At 39.0% G+C, this 18770-nt stretch overlaps 1 protein-coding gene across 4 annotated transcripts in view; it reads right to left on the bottom strand.

Annotated features, from left to right (window-relative positions):
* Positions 1-18770, bottom strand: part of arid4a (AT-rich interactive domain 4A) — a 158264-nt gene that overhangs the window by 20681 nt on the left and 118813 nt on the right. For all 4 annotated transcript variants that reach the window (XM_059649181.1, XM_048537714.2, XM_048537716.2 and 1 more), the window contains exons 15-18: positions 9556-9760; positions 6131-6396; positions 5221-5442; positions 2462-2546 (exon numbers count right to left, since the gene is read on the bottom strand). In XM_059649181.1, the coding sequence (XP_059505164.1) occupies positions 2462-2546; positions 5221-5442; positions 6131-6396; positions 9556-9760 (778 nt within the window). The remainder of the gene's footprint in view (positions 1-2461; positions 2547-5220; positions 5443-6130; positions 6397-9555; positions 9761-18770) is intronic.

Here is an 18770-nt window from a genome sequence, read left to right as displayed (position 1 = left end):
GTCAGTATTTCTATTGCACATGTGTGAAACTGGAATATTTTAACCAGGCAGTTCCTTTCTTTCCACTGTATTGCAAATCTAGGTTTTGCATTTGAAGGGAATAACTAACATATTGTTCATTACAATAATAAACTCCTACATTTCACCCCAGATAGCTCCTGAACATATCCAACCTTAAACTACAGATACTATATTCACTTGTAAATAATTCATCATCTCAGCAATTTCAAGGTTTCCTAACTCCTACTTACCCATGTATTTTCATTGAAACTGTTCCTTCTTCTTTACAGCTTCCCTCTCTTTACCCCAATCCCTGCAGCCTGTCCATTTCCCCCAGTCTCCAGATCCCTTCCAACCCCCGTTCCCCCCTACTCACTTCCAGCTTACCTCCTAACCTCCCCACTCTCTCTCAGTTCCCTCTCAAGCACGTCATCTTCTGGCTTCACCTAGCCTCATTTGTCCTGAGTCATTCTGTCCCGTCCTCTCAACATACTTGCAGTTTCTCCTGAATCGCCTGTTGCTGTCCTCGCCTAAAGCCCTTGCAATATTCTCACCATCCCCCATTTCCTACGCAGTTCCCAGTTTCCCAGAGTCTCATTTCACCCCGCACCCATAACCACGAGCCATATTCCTCCTGAAGCATTCCTGCAATCCTCCCAGTCCCAGCAGGCAGACAGCAACCTCAGTAAAAAGGTGGCTACCCAATCGTCATTCTGTTATCGACAACAAGGTTTCTCCTGACCCCAGTCTTTGGCCCCCAATTCTGGATCTCAGCTTCTGGCTCTTGCTCCTTCTACCTCTCCCAATCATCAATTTCCTGATAGCTTCCTGTGCTGGAATCTATATGCACTACTTGCATCTTCTCCATTCAGTTTGTTTCTTTGTTGAATTTTATTTGTGATAGCCTTTTCCTAAGTCTAAGCCAGAGCAGCTTGTAATTGAAGGAGTGATTTGTCAGTATTTCCTTTTTTTGTTTATGGAGTGACATTTATCCAACTGGATGCCCCAGTTAGTGAATTTCCAAGGTTGATATGGGGATTGTGGGGCAAATTTGCTCATCACCCCTGTTTATTTTCAGTGTTGATCAGAACTGCACAAAGGACTTGTTGTCATCATGGTGTGTGATGAACCCACCAAGTTACAGCCCGTGATACAAAACAATTAGATAGTGTAGCATCTTTTTAATTTGTACAAACACCTGTATCTCGATCAATTTTAACTATTTCAATTCCCACATTCATCTCTATTGAAACTTGAGCAATTTTGTCTTGAAAATCATGCCTATAAGAAAGTGGTCAGAGATAATGGGAACTGCAGATGGTGGAGAATCCAAGATAACAAAGTGTGATGCTGGATGAACACAGCAGGCCAAGCAGCATCTCAGGAGCACAAAAGCTGACGTTTCGGGCCAAGGCCTTCATCAGTGAGCTCTCTGATGAAGGGTCGCGGCCTGAAACGTCAGCTTTTGTGCTCCTGAGATGCTGCTTGGCCTGCTGTGTTCATCTAGCTTCACACTTTGTTATACAAGAAAGTGGAATGGGCTCTGTTAAAACTACTTTCTGAGAGATCAAGGGTGTAGGATTTAATCTTTGCATGACTGTCACACTAATGAGATGTACTCCATGGTCTTCATAGAACTCACTTAATTTTCATTTCATTATATCAAATTTTCAGTCAGTCTATTTTATGGATTTGAAAATGCAAAAGTGTCACCACTTCTCAATTTAATGCTCCTACTTTGGACCACCAAATTAATTGAGCTATAATTTGGATGCAATTCAAATTTGTAGTAGATACCACATATTTCATATGTATTTTATATATACACCTACTATGATGGAACTATTTTAAGTGACTGCTTTAAATCCTTTAACTATGTCAGATTAAAAGTCAATTTGATAGAACTTGGCAAAAAGTCTAGAAAGATAACATAATATGGATTAAAGGCGGGTACATATCAACTACGTAACAGAAAAGCAAAATCCTATTTTCATACTTCCTGTGAGGGAGTAAGAATAAATGCCAAGAGCTGCAAATTATGGAGATCTGAAATAACAAAAAAAGTGCTGGAGAAATTCAGCAGGTCTGGCAGCATCTTTGGTGAGAGAAACAAAACTAATGTTTCAAATCAAAATGATTCTTCTTCCAAAAATTAGTCACATGGACTCAAAGCATGAACTCCGCTCTCTTTCTTCACTGATGCTGCTAGACTTGCTGAGTCTCTCCAGCATTTCGGTTTCTATCCCAAACACTGGTATTTGCAAAGAAAACAAAATCCCCATGAGTGTTTTATTGGACAATCCCTCAAATACATGGTAGAATGCAATTTTACAACCATTAACAGCCATTGAACATTTGGCCTACATGGGTTATCCGCCTTATCAACATAATTGAGTTTCCTACTTTATGATGCAAACAACATGTCAAGAATTAGTGTATAAAAATCCAACTTATTTGGTACCTTTAATTTTCTTCTGTGTTTTCCCTTTGGCGCGCCTCTTTCTGAAGGCCAGAGAATTCTATCTCCTTTTACCCATTCATCATACCTGAAAGAAATGGGACATCTTATGCTTTTCAAAACTTCCCAACATTTTAATCAAATGCAGCTTTTAGAAATGGGCAGGTCAGAATCTTGACAAAATACTTAATGTGAAAATAATTCCATTTAAAGAAAGAATTCCAATTAAAAAACAAAAACAATGCAGCATATCTCCAAACATGACTAAAAGCAAATATGAACAGTTGTGTTGCAAAAAAAAGTCCAGATAAATCAAACCATTTACAACTAGACAAATGCTCAACAAACTCCCCAAGATAGCAACAAAGTAACTTCAAGTCAAACTATAAGCAAAACAAGAAACCTACTCAAGTCGAAGTTTGGCATCAAAGCTGAGACAAACATAAGCAACATACCCCAGAGCTAGCCATATAAATTAGCTTTTATTTTGCATAGATACCCTCTTTCCACATCTAACAAGGTTTATTTTTTGCTCAAGTTGGAGTTCACCTATATCCAGTCAGATGGCTTGAAAAACAACGATGCCAATTAATGCATGGGAAACAAATTGATTTGAAAGATCAATGCAAAGAACTGCACTATTGGAAAAGGAGAACACCAACTTCCTAATTCATAGAATCATACAACATTTCCAGCACAAGGAGAAATCACACACCCTGTCTATGACAGCTCTTGGCATGAGCAATTCATCAAATTCATCACAACCCATTTTCTCTTAATAGCTGTGCACATTTTTCAATTTCAAATAACGATCCAATTCCTTTTTGAAACTTTTGGCTGAACCTGCCTCCACCACAAACAGTGCGTTTCACATCCTAAACCGACACTACTGACACTGTTGTGCCTTTTATCAGCTACCTTAAATCCTCTGGTTGGCAACCCATTCAGGTGTGTTATGGCTTACTTGTGGAGCAAGAGGGATTTGAACCCAGACCTTGTGGCTCAAAGATTGGGACATTACCACTATGCCACAACAGCTCTTCTGAACCTTAGTCTATACTTAGTCTAGTTTTCAATTGTTTATCAACCTGATATCTGTCAAAAGTACACTCTTTCTCCTTCACCTTAATCTCTATCTCTTCTATTATTCAGAAAGCTCTAGATTTGCTTATCCTACCAATCACTTTTCGTGAATAAAGCCTCACTAAAACCCAAACTAACACTGCTTTAAAAGGTGACCACTGTTCCGTTATAGTTCGATCTACAAAACCTTGTTTCTAATTTATCTGGGTCAGATCCATTTTTACCCTGTTGATGTTGGTTTTTCCCTCAATTAATATTTCTTACTTTGAATTGTTCATTGTCCTTTTCCATAGTTAACCTAAACCCCAAAATGGTTACCAACCCCAAATCTTCCACCAACACGTGAACCGCTTGACCCATCTTATTTCCAAGAATGAGGTACAATGCCTTCTGTCTTGTTGGACTTGAAACATACCATTGTGAAAAATTCTCTTCCTACATGCTCTTGCAACTCTTGTCCTTTACATGAGTATTATCCCAGTTTATACTCATGTCATTAAAACCTCCCCGTTGTTAGTATTATAACTCTTGCGCTTGTAATTTCCCTACAAATTTGTTCCTTAAACATCTTCACCACAATATGATGAGTGCTTAACTACATACAGCTATGTACATTTTGGACACTTTTTGGTCCTTTTTTCAAGGCTAGATTGTTCCTTGAACGTTCCGACTGCAACATTTTCCTTAATTAGGATGGGTTGGACAATAATGTTGGCCTCATTTGCAACATTAAATCCCAAAGACCTTTTTTTTTTAAAAAAAGGCACCTTGCCTATTACCCATCCAAATCCAGAATTAAAACATAGCACCAAACAGGCCAAACATGGAAGTAAAGGTGTCCGTAGGAACCAAACAAAAACCCAAAAAGGAATGTAAATGGACTACATCCATTTTTCCCGAATTAACTTGCCTGGACAAAACTGTGAAAAAAAAAGCATGGTAATATAAGTAGCCAGAATGGTCTCAATTTTCTTGAAAGCGTCCATCAAAATGATGACCTAAATGCAGATTTTCAATGCAATAGATGGAAGAAATCTGTAAATGACATATGCCCAATTTATTTATGCAAATTATGAACAAGTTAAAAAACTCAACCAACAACTTGAGGTGTATTAGAACCTGGATATTTCTAAAAATGACAATACATTTATATTTCTCCTCAGTGAGATCGAAATGAACTTTCTGCTTTATGGTCTCAGTGCACTAAAAATTGAAAAACTAAAAATTGAAAATTGATTGCATTCATTTTTCTAATATGCTGTGCCGGATGTGTACAATGTTGATCTGATGTCTTCACAGTTTAATCATCATGTTTAAGGAGAGCCTTAATCATAGACCACATTCAGAACTTTCATTAGATGTGACTGCTTACATATTTTTCCTGCAATATTCCAGCAACTGAGTTTCTGACGTAATTGTATAACAATGTGACGACAGGAAGACCTGCCATTTCACGACATTTCCTTAAAAAAATTTAGACTCGAGATAAAAAGAAACATGTACTACCTTATTTAAAAAATAGAGAAACAGTATTGCATTTTTGGATCTGTAGTTCTGATGGCCATCATTTTGTACAATCAAGTTTTGTTATTTGAAATTATTTTTGAAAACAAATAGTAGCCAAACAAATAGACAGAGTCAGTGCAATAATAGCAACAGTTTGTCAAGACAACTCTTACCTTGTATTCCAACCATAGTAATGTACTAAATAGACAACCTCTCCATCATCAACTTCAGAGTTTCTAATATTGGCTTCATAGATTTTCTGATTCTTTCCACGTCCATATTTTACTTTAACCTTGGTTCCAGAAGGAAATCTTTCAAATTCATCATCACCTTCCTCCTCCTCTTCCTCCTCCTCCTCCTCATCGTCTTCCTCCTCTTTATTTTCAATCTCTTCCCTTTTTCATGAGAAAACAAGCAATAAAGAAAAAAAAATAAGAATTAAGAGACAGAGCTATTAAGAAGTTTTAGAAATTACACTAAGTTTATTGTGGATCTTCTCTATGGCAGCATTGCTAAATGTACCATCCATACTTGCATACTGAGCCATCTGGATCAGAAAATGTCTAAATTTCATCAAGAATGTGTGCAATGAAACAAGTCTCAGCACCATGTATCATCCTCAGTGCATTTGTTTCTTAGAAAATGTATCCTATAAACACTGCCAAATCAGATGCAGATGTAAACTGTAACCATCATTTGTGGGACCATATAAACTGGCTGCAACATTCTGTTGGCATTAAAGAAATTCGTGGGACGTTCTGAAGATGTGAAAAGTTGTAAAAGTTTTTTTTCCTTGTTTGTCTAATCATTTAAACCTTGCCTTCAGTAAATATTACTATGTATTTTCTATTATTTTCAGCAAGAATACCCATTTAACTTCAGGGAGATTCAAGCAGCATTTTGTGTTCTGTAAAGCATAAATTCTCTATCACACTTATACGACCCGAGCACTGTTCGTAAACTACACATCTTGTTACATGGAGGATTATTTGCATAACACCTGGTTTTTATTTACAAATTATATGCAAAATTAACAGTGCTATATAATAAGGCTCTTATTTTTTAAAAAAATGAAATACATACCTCTTTTGTAAATCCTCGTGGTCCTCTTCTGCATCATCACCACCTTCATCCTCTTCCTCAGAATCTTTTTCAGACTCTTCTTTCTTGATCTTCTCTGCTCTGTTTTTGGGCGTGGACTCATTTTTCAACTGCCCTGTGTCTGCCTCCTTTTCCTGTTTCTTGGAATCCTCCTTAACTTCTTTGTTTTCATTATTAGTTTCTTCATTCATCTTTTCTTTTATTTCTTTGACTTCTTTTTTGGCTGGTGTTGCATTTCTCCTCCGACCCTAAAGTAAGATAGTTTAGCTAAACTCAAGCTTCAAATTAAAATTAAAATAGCAGTGGTATTTAGCAAAAATATTCAGTTTTCTATAACAGCTGGGTACATTTTAAAACAGGTCAGGTCAATAAAGCTCTTCAAACATCATACTTCTGTCATATATGCTTAGGAATCATTGAAATATGCATCCTGATGATCAAGCCATTCGTACTTAATGTTGTCATACTGTTAAACACAACATTCAACAAGCAGACGTCAGGAACTCAAAAAGGATTTGAAATGTCTACAAAATGTGTTGTCAAGAAACTGGATTGGTAGTAGTCAGTGTTGTTTGGGAATAAATATGGCAGAAAGTAACAGCATTTTACACAATTGCTGTCATTGTAGGTTCATATTGAGCTCCTCACGTTTTAGAAATCTAAAGTACCAGTAACACATTGCAGTTGAGGTGGTGTTAGACAGAAGACATCGCTCATTACAAAAACAGACATATCGTCTCCCAAGATGTGATTCAAAGATCTAAATGCACAGTCATAGGACGTTTTGAGTTTCTCGCAAACAGATTCTTATTTCAACATTTTTCTTATTGCAATCAGTGCATTCTGTAGATTTTGTTAATTCCATCCTTTTCAACAATATCTTGAGAGCTCCTCCAGTAACATAATGAGTAAAATCCATAAGCACTTACTCTAACAGATAGTAACGATATACTGAATAGTGATCAGGAGATGAAACATCGAAGCAACATTTTACCGCAAATTTCATCAGTTCTTATGATAGGATACAAAATTTGAAAGTTTACTGTGCCATTCATGCAAAATTCTATTTCAAAGGTAATTGCCTTTCAGGTCTCCAGGCTACAGTTCTTGAGTCAGCCAATAGGTAGTATAGAAGTATCCAATTCACAGAAACAAGAAAAGTTCTTCGATTGTTGGCCAGTTTTCAAGGGATTAACATGTCTTGATCTCTTTCATAGAACATAGAACATAGCAAAGTACAGCACAGTACAGGCCCTTCGGCCCATAATGTTGTGCCGTGGAATAATCCTAATCCAAAAATAAAACAACATAACCTACATTCCCCTCAATTCACTGTTGTCCACGTGCATGTCCAGCAGTCGCTTAAATGTCACTAATGACTCCGCTTCCACGACTACCACTGGCAAACTATTCCATGCGCTCACAACTCTCTGGGTGAAGAACCTCCCTCTGACGTCTCCTCTACACCTTTCTCCTAACACCTTAAAACTATGACCCCTCGTGGCAGTCAATCCTGCCTTGGGGAAAAGTCTCTGGCTATCGACTCTATCTATGCCTCTCATTACCTTGTACACCTCGATCAGGTCACCTCTCTTCTTCCTTCTCTCCAGAGAGAAAAGTCCGAGCTCAGTCAACCTCTCTTCGTAAGACAAGCCCTCCAGTCCAGGCAGCATCCTGGTAAACCTCCTTTGCACCCTCTCCAAAGCCACCACATCTTTCCTATAATCGGGCGACCAGAACTGGACACAATATTCCAAGTGTGGTCTCACCAGGGTTTTGTACAGCTGCAGCATAACCTCATGGCTCTTATACTCGATCCCCCGGTTAATGAAAGCCAAAACACCATATGCTTTCTTAACAACCTTATCCACTTGGGTGGCAACTTTGAGGGAGCCATGCACTTGAACACCAAGATCCCGCTGTTCCTCCACACTGCCGAGAATCCTGCCTTTAATCCTATATTCAGTATTTAAGTTCGACCTTCCAAAATGCATCACCTCGCACTTATCCAGGTTGAACTCCATCTGATATTTCTCAGCCCAGCTCTGCATACTGTCACTATCTCGCTGAAGCTTGCAATAGCCCTCGATACTATCAACGGCACCTCCAACCTTTGTGTCATCAGCAAACATACTAACCCACCCCTCAACCTCCTCATCCAAGTCATTTATAAAAACTACAGAGCAGAGGCTCAAGAACAGAGCCCTGCGAGACACCACTCAGCACTGACCTCCAGGCAGAATACTTACCATCTACAACCACTCTCTGCCTCCTGTCAGCCAACCAATTCTGAATCCAGACAGCCAAATCGCCCTGTATCCCATCCTCCTGACTTTATGAATGAGCCTGCCGTGGGGAACCTCATCAAATGCCTTGCTGAAGTCCATGTACACCACATCCACTGCTCAACCCTCATCAACTTGTCTCATGACCTCCTCAAAGAACTCAATAAGATTTGAGAGGCATGACCTGCCCCTCACAAAGCCGTGCTGACTCCCTTTAATCACGCTATGCTTTTCCAAATAGTCATAAATCCTATCCCTCAGAATTCTTTCCAAAACCTTGCTGACCACAGACTTAAGACTGACTGGTCTGTAATGTCAATTTGTAATTGTAATGGTCAATGATGTCATTTGTAATTTATCTTGTGTGCGCAGAATATTATTGATAGATTGTAAGTTATGGTTTTTATTTTGCCATGTACTATGCAGCTAAGTAAATTCAAAACAGTTACCACAAGGTGGTTAGTGTTATCTAAAATATTTTACATGAACTGTGAATTTTCTTTTCCCTGTGGAGACTGATCAGACTAAATCCATGATCGGAAAGACAGCTTTTTTCCAGCAGCCTTTCTTGAGATGTGGGCATTGTTGGCAAAGCCAGATTTATTGCCCTTCCCTAAACTGCCCATGAATTGAGCAATTTACGAGGCCATTCCAGAAGTCAATTAAGGGTCAACCACACTGCTGTGGATCTATGCAGGTCAGACCAGGTAGATTTTAATGACAATGGTTTGATCATTTTACTTCGACTAGTTTAATGTTCCAGATTTGTTAAGTGAGTTTAAATTCTGTCAGTCGCCAGTGGAATTTGAACCTATGACACCATAGTATTAGTGTTAGACTCTAGATTATTAATACTGTCACTATCCCACAGCCTTCACTTAAATCCAGATCACATTAAGCATTTTCATACAATTCACAACAATAATACCATAATACTTTCAGGCAAAATATAAAAGGTATGCAGCAACACCACTGTGATCTTCATTTGAAACTGTAAATTAGCTGATGACTCTGAAGCAATATTGATGCTGCATAGAAAATAGCAAAGAAAATTCAATGTTTAACTTTCACAATGTTCTCAAAGCACCACTGCAATTGGTTTCAAGGTAGAGAACTACTTACTCTTGGAGATCGTACTTCTTTTTCCTCTTTCTCATTTTCAGTGTCATCGCTTTTTTCATCATCTAACATGGTAGCTGCTTGCTTTGTACCACATGTCCCATTCTTCTCGTCTATCTCCACTGGTTTTCTAATAGGTTCCATATGATGAATAGTCCTGAAGCGAAGGTCAGCTGCGCGGCAGTATTCTTCAAACCCATACAAGTATCTGGGATGCAGAGAAAAAGACATAGCAGACATCTGATGTTGCCATGCAATATAATCAGATTCCATTACACCAAAACACTGACATGTAGGAAGTCAAGAATAATGCCTAAATTGGTTCAGAAACAAAGAAAAACCACAGTATCATCTCAACTAGCTGTGCAATACAACTCTTATTCATTTTAAAATAAATGTCTATTGACTTTTCCTGAAAATCTGGGACAAAGAAGAAATCCCAGTGATCTCAGGGATAATGCCAAGGGCACCATTTTCAAGAAACATGATGAAGTGGACTCTGAGAACTGCCAAGGAATTAACCTACTCTCCATTGCTAGGAAGACCATCACCCAAATCCTCAATAGGCACTTTGTCCCAGTGTCTTAATAAACCTTCTGCAAAGCCAGTGCAATTTTACACTAACTGTAGAACTTCGGGCATGATTTTCATTACCTGACAATTCTAAGAGAAATGCTGGCAACAATATGAACAGGCTGGGAATACAGGGATACAAACCATGTGCAGGCAGATGGGATTAGTTTAGAGTGGCTTCAAGGTCGACGCTGAAAGGCCTACTCCTGTGCTGTACTGTTCTATGTTTGTAGATTTTTTTCAAATACCAGCCACTTTACTTGGCCTTCACTGACTCACTCAAATCAGAAAGTGCCATGAATGCTGCTCTCAAAGGCTACTGTCCAGAGAAATTCATCAATATCCACCATCTCCTCCACAACAAGACATTGATGACTGGCATCACCATTGGTGATATGTCAGAATATTTTAAGATCAAGGCAAGAGTCAAGCACCCCATCTCTTCCACTGTCTTCAATGCCATTACCTTTCATCTTGCCAACAACAAGCCTTCCAGCAATATGCTCAATATCTAGAGAATGCATGGAAAACTTTTCAACTTCAACCAGTTGATATCCAAGAAGGGATATAATGACAAAACTATATAAGACACCAGTGATGCCACACTGTGCGCAGTTCTGGTCACCAAGTTATAGAAAGGGCATAATTGCTCTGGAGAGAGAGTAGACAAGATTTAGTAGAATGTTACTAAGGCTAGAAAATTGTAGCTACATGGGAAGGTTGGGGTGGTATTCCTTGGAACAGAAAATGCTGAGGGATGACATAATCCAAATCTACAGAATTGTGAAGGGTAGAGATAGGTTAGACAGAAAGAACCTGTCCCTTGGCAGGGATCATAGATTCAAGCGAAGTGGCAGATGGACTAGAGGGGACGCAACGAAAAACCTTTGTACAAAGCAGGTGGTGGGTGTTTGAAATTCTCTGCCTGAGTTGGTAGGGAAGGCAGAGACTCTAAACTCTTTTAGTAAGTAACAGGATTTGCACCTTAGGTGCAGGAAGATGTGATTAGAAAGGGCATTTGAATATCTTTGGGTTGGCATGAACAAGCTGGGTGGAATGGCAGTCTTCAATGCTGTACCATTTTCATGGTTCTAAGCAAAAGACATTAACATCATGTGTAACTTTATTCTGCAAATTAGGTCATCTCTGCTGTCTTGGAAGAGAATCTTTAAGCCTTGCTTAATGCCTTTTCAGGGGATTTGTCTCAGCCTGAACCTCAAGACGACTCTAATCCTTTACCAACCTGTCTCAGGGCAAGTTCTGGCCCATCCCTCCAGTAAGGTCAATGGAGAAATCCTCCCAAAATGTGGAACATTTCTGCTACCTGGGAGCCACCACTCATCCAAGGCTGATATCAATGTGGAAATCTAAAACTCCATCCAAATCCACAACCATCAACTTCAGATGCGTAAGGATGAGGGTTTTCAAGGATTGTGACATCCATATTAATACCTTGTATATCAGGCAGTCAGCCTTCCAACTTTTCTACATGGCACCAAACCTAGGACTATGTCATCTCAAGGCACTGGAGAGCACTGTTTGAGAAAGGTTCTCTGCATTAGCTGACAGGACACGTGTAATGATATCAGCATTGCTGAAGGAGCCAATAGCGCCAGAATCAAGGCCATGATCACCCAAAACCAGCCTGAGAGCCAACTGCCAAAGCATATCTTCTTTGCCCAGCTCAAGGAAGGCACTCGAACAAGAGGAGGACGAAGTTTTCAAAGACTCCTTGAAGGTTTACCTCAAGCCAATCAATAGCAATGCCTGGGGGACCTTTGCTCAGAAGAAACTGATTTGCAGGAACCTCTTTTATGAGAGGATACAATTCTTCAAGGGCACCCACTGGTCACAGAAAGTGCAGAAAAGGAACCTGAGAAAGCAAAAACCAATTTCACCTCCCAAAAACTGCAAATAGGAGGTTGGAGATGCTGTATTAAGATAGGGCCCATCAGCCAAGCAAGAACCCACAGAACCAGTGCCATGGAATTTCCTGGGTGGACAATCATACTTGTTAGTGAGTGACTGCAAGTGATGACACAGTAAATTAAAACTATATATTTCACTCTATGATTCTGTGGTATTAATTTCTGTCAGAGATGGTCATGTATATGACGCTTCTTTATTTTACATCCAACACAAGGAACATATGTCCAAATATTCTTAGAGTTGTATTTTTTAAAATATCTGGGATAAATTTTTAAAACTAGCAAATCTGAATAAATGTTTTTTTTTAAAATTTCTTATTCAAAAGGTTGCAGCAAATTGTGTTGAAATTCAGATTTACCGAGAGCAGTTTCAGGGAAAGAAACAAAATCCTCACTGGAAATACTGCAATGCATTCAGAAGGAAACTCTTAATTAGGCCTGGGTCAGCATTGTATCTGATTAGATCAACTGCTTTTCTGATTAAAGAGTTCCAGGATAGAAAAATTAACTATCACCACTTGTTTTATCATGCTGATGTCAATGTCTCAACAAAATGAAACATATTTGAAATTTGAACAAGTAAAATTTTACTTAATTTCATCAGCAACTTTAAGAAGAATAATACTTTAAATCAGATGCCATTAATATGCTTGCACAATGCACTGAACTTTCTACCGTTTAAGTTAATGGTAAAACTGAGAAATAAGATCTTAACTGGTGGCAGTAAAATGTTAAGAAAATTTGCAAGGTCATCTGATTGGAGAAAATTACAAAGATACAGAGGCAGAATATTATGGGAAAATTTTACAATCGAGGATGAGAGTCATGATGCTGTTCAAATCCCTCCAATTAGGTCTCTATTGCTCTCACAGCACCAAACAATTTCAACGGCTGATTATGATTGTTCCTTGAACTTGCAATACATATCACAGAATCCTCCTTCAAAGCCATTTGCCCCTTGTCCAACTGTGAAACTGTCCTTGTTTGGTTCAAATTTTAACAATATGATTGTAGACAAAACACCTCCACTGGCCATACTTTTTCCACAGAATCTAAGGATTCCAACTTGGTCTTCACTTGTTGTCTATTTACATGTTATCCATTGGCTTCATCATCCAAAGCAACGATATCAGCTTTTACAGGGATGCAGACAGCACATCCTCAGTTGTCTTAACTCAGTGAACTTCTCTGCACTTTTGGATGACTTTTCTGACATTGAATCTCCAGCTGCTATGTAAGCTTCTTTATTTGTGGAACCCTCATTCACATCATTGTCACCTTAAAACTGACTCATGTGAATGATTAGCTGGCTGGCCACCGCACACACCGCCCCCCCCCCCCTCCCCCCACCCCGCCACCCAATTCTCTTCCCTCTACAGCTCATCCAAAACTCTATGTTCCCATTCAAAGTCATATTTGCCCATCACTGGCTTTCACTGGTCCATGTTGGCTCAAGGTTCAATATCCTGAATTTAAAATTTTCATTTCTATATTCAAATTCTTCCCTGATGGCACCCTTTCACATATTTTGTAACTTCCCCTACACCCTTCACCATTCTTCTGTGTTCTTGTGCATTTGAAGGTTACAGTCATCTCAATACTTTTCTTTGGGTGCCTAGGTTCTACTTCCTTGAATTAACTTCCTAAATCCTCACATCAGTCTCTCTCTCGCTTATTTTTTCAGATGTTTTGTAAAATCCATTTCTTTGGCCAAGGTTTCACCCTTTTGGCCTCTTCCTGTGTTTGACTTCCTGGTTTCATGCGCCTTTGACAAATTCAGCAGCATTTTTATGATCTTAAAATTTGTAATTCATACATGACTCTCTGCAGCTCTGAAGGTCAAGGAAAAACAAATGTCTCAACGGAGAAAGACAAATCCGCAGCTTTCTGGATTAGAAATATAGAAAACCCTTTCAACCCTTAAAGCCGGCTCTGCCATTCAACTTATCATTGGGGACCATTCAACCTAAAACCCTATTCCCGGTTTCTCCCCATACATTTGAATTTTTTTATCTCTAATAACTATATCTAACTCCTTCTTCAAAGCATTCCATGTTTTAGCCTCAAAATGCTTTCTGTGGCTTAAAATTCCACAGGCGCATCATTCTCAGGTTGAAGACATTTCTCATCTCGGTCCTAAATAGGCTATCCCCTATCTGTGGACTGCGACTGTTTCAGTTAGTTAATGATGTGTGCAAAAACAAATATCAGCAACAATAGCAATAAGATGTTCCAGCCTAATGTGAATTAGGTCAAGTGATCAGGTCAAGTGAAATAATTTTCTGGAGACAACAAAACAACTTCACTGGTCAAGTTAGGAAAATGAGCTCAGGATCTAGCAGAGTATCTGTACAGTATCTGAGAAAGACTTAAACTATGGGCCTAGCCTGAGATTTCTCATAGATCAGGATGTAGATAGAATTTAGGGAAACAAGCACAAATACTGAGTAATTGAAGAATGCTTGCTATTGAATTCTTTTCAATAGAGCTTAGCTAGGATTTGCTGTCATTTAGGCAGCTGAAGATACAGGTGAAAGCCATGGGTTCGATCAAAGTGGCAGAGAGGCACAACCAAATCTCTCTGCTGTGGTTATAAAAGCAATAATTTGTTTGAAGTATGCCAATGAACAATCTCTGATGAACATGGACCGCATCAGGAAAGAAAAGTGTGACATAAAAAGTGGACCACACAGGACACCTGTTTGAGGACATTCATAAAAGGGAGGAAAAAGTAAGAGAGGCAGGAAAAAGGGAGGTGTGGACAAGGATCTCAGTGATAGGGATTGTCGCTGCAATTTCAGTATCTTCAAAAAGGTGTGGAAACTCAAATCGAAGATCAAACTAATTGTGATTAGCCATTCCAGATCTAGAGAAAAATAACAGAAATTGGGGCAAAACTCTTTTTAGTCAAACAAAAAATTCAAGGTCGAGAAACACCACCAGAAGAGAAATTGCAAAGACAGATTAAGACTTAAAATGTACATACTGGTGAATGAAAAAAAAACTAGAGACTGCTGAAAATGCAATTAGAAAGTCCAATTCAAGTATATGCTCTAAATTCTTAAGGTTTACGCTCTATTGTTTTTTATTGGCATCGGTCCATCAAATACTCAGACAGTACTACGGAAAGACAAGCATTTCAAACAGCGACCAACTACTACTGAGCTACACACCATAAGAGAATCCTAATACTTCCATTATAATTATTTCCACCCCATTTACCTTGATGTTGTACTGCATCACACTTAGAAATTACGCATCAAAGCCAAAGTTCAAACTGAACCTAGGAAGCCAACAGAAATCGTGGGAACTGACCGAAACACAAACAGATCTAAAGCTCACTTGTCTGCTTTCCAATAGGAAAACATTTTGCTCACATAAATTAAAATTAGTCCTTAACACTTAATACAACTGAATTTCATGTTCATTAAATCAACTGGAAGAGATGTTTTTTTTTTAAATCTATCTTCAGGTACTGCACCTCCCTACTTAAAAGGGAAGCCATAGCCAGAGACAAAAGAAACAGATAATCTCATGATCACTGAGTGCTGAATGTAAAGGGAATGAATGTTTAAGGTGTTGGATGGTGAGCCAAACAGGCTGTGTTGTCCTGAATGGTACTGAGCTACTTGAGTGTTTTTGGAACTAGTCAGCCAGGCAAATGCTTACCAAGACACACAGCTCCATGGCACAGAAGAGTCCAAAAACACAACAAATCTATATCCCTCACACTAATCAAAACTAACAGGAATTTCCAGTGATGTTAGTCTTTGATACATCACCAGCTTCTTTACATTGCAATATTTCTGGTTTACTCTCAGAAAACCTCAGAGCTTGTGCATTTTCAGAAATAGATTCCACACCAGCCTAATTATCCAAAAGAGAAGCTAGGCCAATCAATTCAAGTAAAGGGAAAATGTTGAAATTTCCCTTGACTCAAGATCTTATTTTAGATAGATAGAGTTATTTATTACATTCAAATTGATAGGCCTGTCAGAAGCAAAGTAAGTCGATAGCTAGGCCAGAGGCCATTCAGTAAAGCTATCAGCAAGCTGCTGTATCAAAATTAATACTTTGAGATGCACATCGTGCATATTTTGTAGTTTAGCTTCTCAGACACAACTTCTATACTCCTAAGATGGAAAGTTTGGCTATAGACGAATAGTCTTTGCTTTTGTTCATTTATTCATCTACTGGTGTTCCTAAAAACAAAACAAAACATATATAATATAATATTTATATTAAATTGGTTATACTGAAAATAGATCATATGAAAATTCTTGTTTTTAAGTTATTTTCGACCTATGGGTGTCAATAGCAAGGCTAGCATTTTTGCCCATAACTATTTACAGTTAAGAAAGTTGTGGTGGTTGTTTCAAGTGAAGGTGTTCCCATAATGCTACAAAGTGTGTCTCAGGAATTTGACATACAAAGAATTATGGAAAGTTGATATATGTATAGAAGCCAGGATGGCATACACCTTGGGAATAAGTAGTGTTTCTATCCACCTGTTGCTGTGGTCCTTGCAGTGATGGAGTTCGCAGGTTTCCGCTGTGAAGTTTTAGCCGGTTGCTTCAGTGTATCATATAAACTGTAAACCGTTAACTACACAAGACTAATTGAATATAGGGTGGACATTTACACTCATAGATGACGAGCTGGTCAAGCAAACGGCTTTGTCCTCATCCACAATCGTGCTAAGCTTCCTGTTTGTTGCTGCAGAACTTGCTATCCTGCCAAGAGCAGAATATTACTCACATCCCTGACTTGCGCCTTGTTGGTGATGGAGAGTACATGGGCAGGAGTCAGGAAGTGAGGCACAGCATGGTTCTTTAACTTGCACCAACAGCCTTGGCACTGAAATGCTTAATGCAGTGTGATATATCCCAGGATGTTAATGATGGGGATTCAATTATGGTAATGCTGTTGAATTTCATTGCAGGGCAAGTAGGTTCTCTCTTTCTCTCTCTCTCCCTCTCTCTCTGAGATGGCCATTTCTTGGAACAAATGCTATTTGCCACATATCAGCACAAACTTGGATGTTATCCAAGTTGTTATATGAAGGCATATGAAACTACATTATCTAAGGAATTGCAAACAGAGGTGAACCTGATGAAAACAACAGTCAGCCACACATTGGCTGTGACCAAGATGAAGACATTGATAAAATTGCTGGAGTTGCTGAGTCTAGGACATTGACCTCAGGACTACTGCAAACATGTCCTGAGGACAGAAGATCAACTTCCAAAAACTAAAACCATCATTCTTTGTGCCAGGAATGTCATCAGTCATTAAGAGATATCCCCCCCACCTCCGATTACCATAGTCAAAAATTTTATGGGGGCTCCTCCTTGATGTAACATTTGGTCAAATGCTGCCTTGGTGTCAAAAGCATTCACACCTCATGTCTAGAATTCAGCTCTTGTGTCCAAGTTTGGGCCAAGGCTGTAAAGAGGTCTGGAACTGAATGGTCCTGGTGGAACCCAGAAAGAACCTCAGTGACCAGACCATTGATGAGAAAATGCCATTTGAATGTGCTGTTGACAATTCCTACCGTTATTGTGCTGATGATCGGGAGTAGGCTAATAGGGCAGTAATTGGCCGGGTTGGATTTGTCCTGCTTTTTGTGGACAGGACATACCTGGGCAATTTCCACACTGTCGGATAGATGCCAGTGTTGTAGCTGTACTGGAACAGCTTAGCTAGGGGTGCGGCTAGTTCTGGAGTACAGGTTTTCAGCACTACAGCCAGGATGTTGTCAGGGCCCATGGCCTTTGCTGTGTCCAGTGCACTAAGCCGTTTCTTGATGTCACGTGCAGTGAATCGAATTGGCTGAAGACTGGCATCTGTGATGGTAGGGACCTCAGGAGGAGGTGGAGAAGGATCATCCACTTGGCACTTCTGTCTGAAGATGGTTGGAAACACTTCAGGCTGTAAAGCGCTTTGGGACATCTGGAGACATAAAAGATGCTATATAAATGCACATTGTTTCTAATAAAATGTTTAGCATTTATAGACAATGCCATGGTCTAGTTATTCAACTTCCTTTTTAAGTTAAGGAAGATCCCTGGGTTCATTACAAATTGGCGAGCAAAAGCACATTCTTGAATCATAGTGCGTATGGGTTGGCCTAATGGGGTATCTTGATAAACTAAACACAAGACAAAACTGTTGACTAGAAGAAACAGATTACTCCTGTGTTATTTTATTTTCCTTTTACTTGCCTGATTATTTCATTTCAGCACAATTAAAAAGTCAGACAGTAGCAGGCAGCAGAATCTTGAGAACAGGAGAAGTTTCAAATGGCAATTCTTGCACATACTGGAAAATTCCATTGCCCTATGTTAACCTTTCATCAGATAAGAGAGTTCCCTCAAGTAATTCCATATACACATTTTTGTTTTCAAAAAAACTACAAAGAATCATACCAGTTATTGTACTTACCATTTATCAGCACTCACTCTGGTGACTCTATTCTTTAAAACAGATTCTTAGAATTATATACAAGTTAGTTTAATCAAAAAAGTTACCTGGTCATTTACCTTCTTCAGTCTGTCCTGGCCATACAGCAAAATGGAAAGGATTTACACAGTCCACATTAACAATTTGCAACTGAGAGGCTGGGAAAATGTTTGAGAATCTGCAACTTGTGGTTTGGGGTGATTTTGCTCACTGATAAATGGAGATAGTGTGTTTTATTTTGAACAAAATCCAAAT

Source organism: Stegostoma tigrinum, chromosome 10 (assembly GCF_030684315.1).
Source record: "Stegostoma tigrinum isolate sSteTig4 chromosome 10, sSteTig4.hap1, whole genome shotgun sequence".
Classification (NCBI taxonomy): domain Eukaryota; kingdom Metazoa; phylum Chordata; class Chondrichthyes; order Orectolobiformes; family Stegostomatidae; genus Stegostoma; species Stegostoma tigrinum.
Note: the sequence above shows the minus strand (reverse complement) of the source record. Positions and strands in the feature narration are given on the sequence as shown.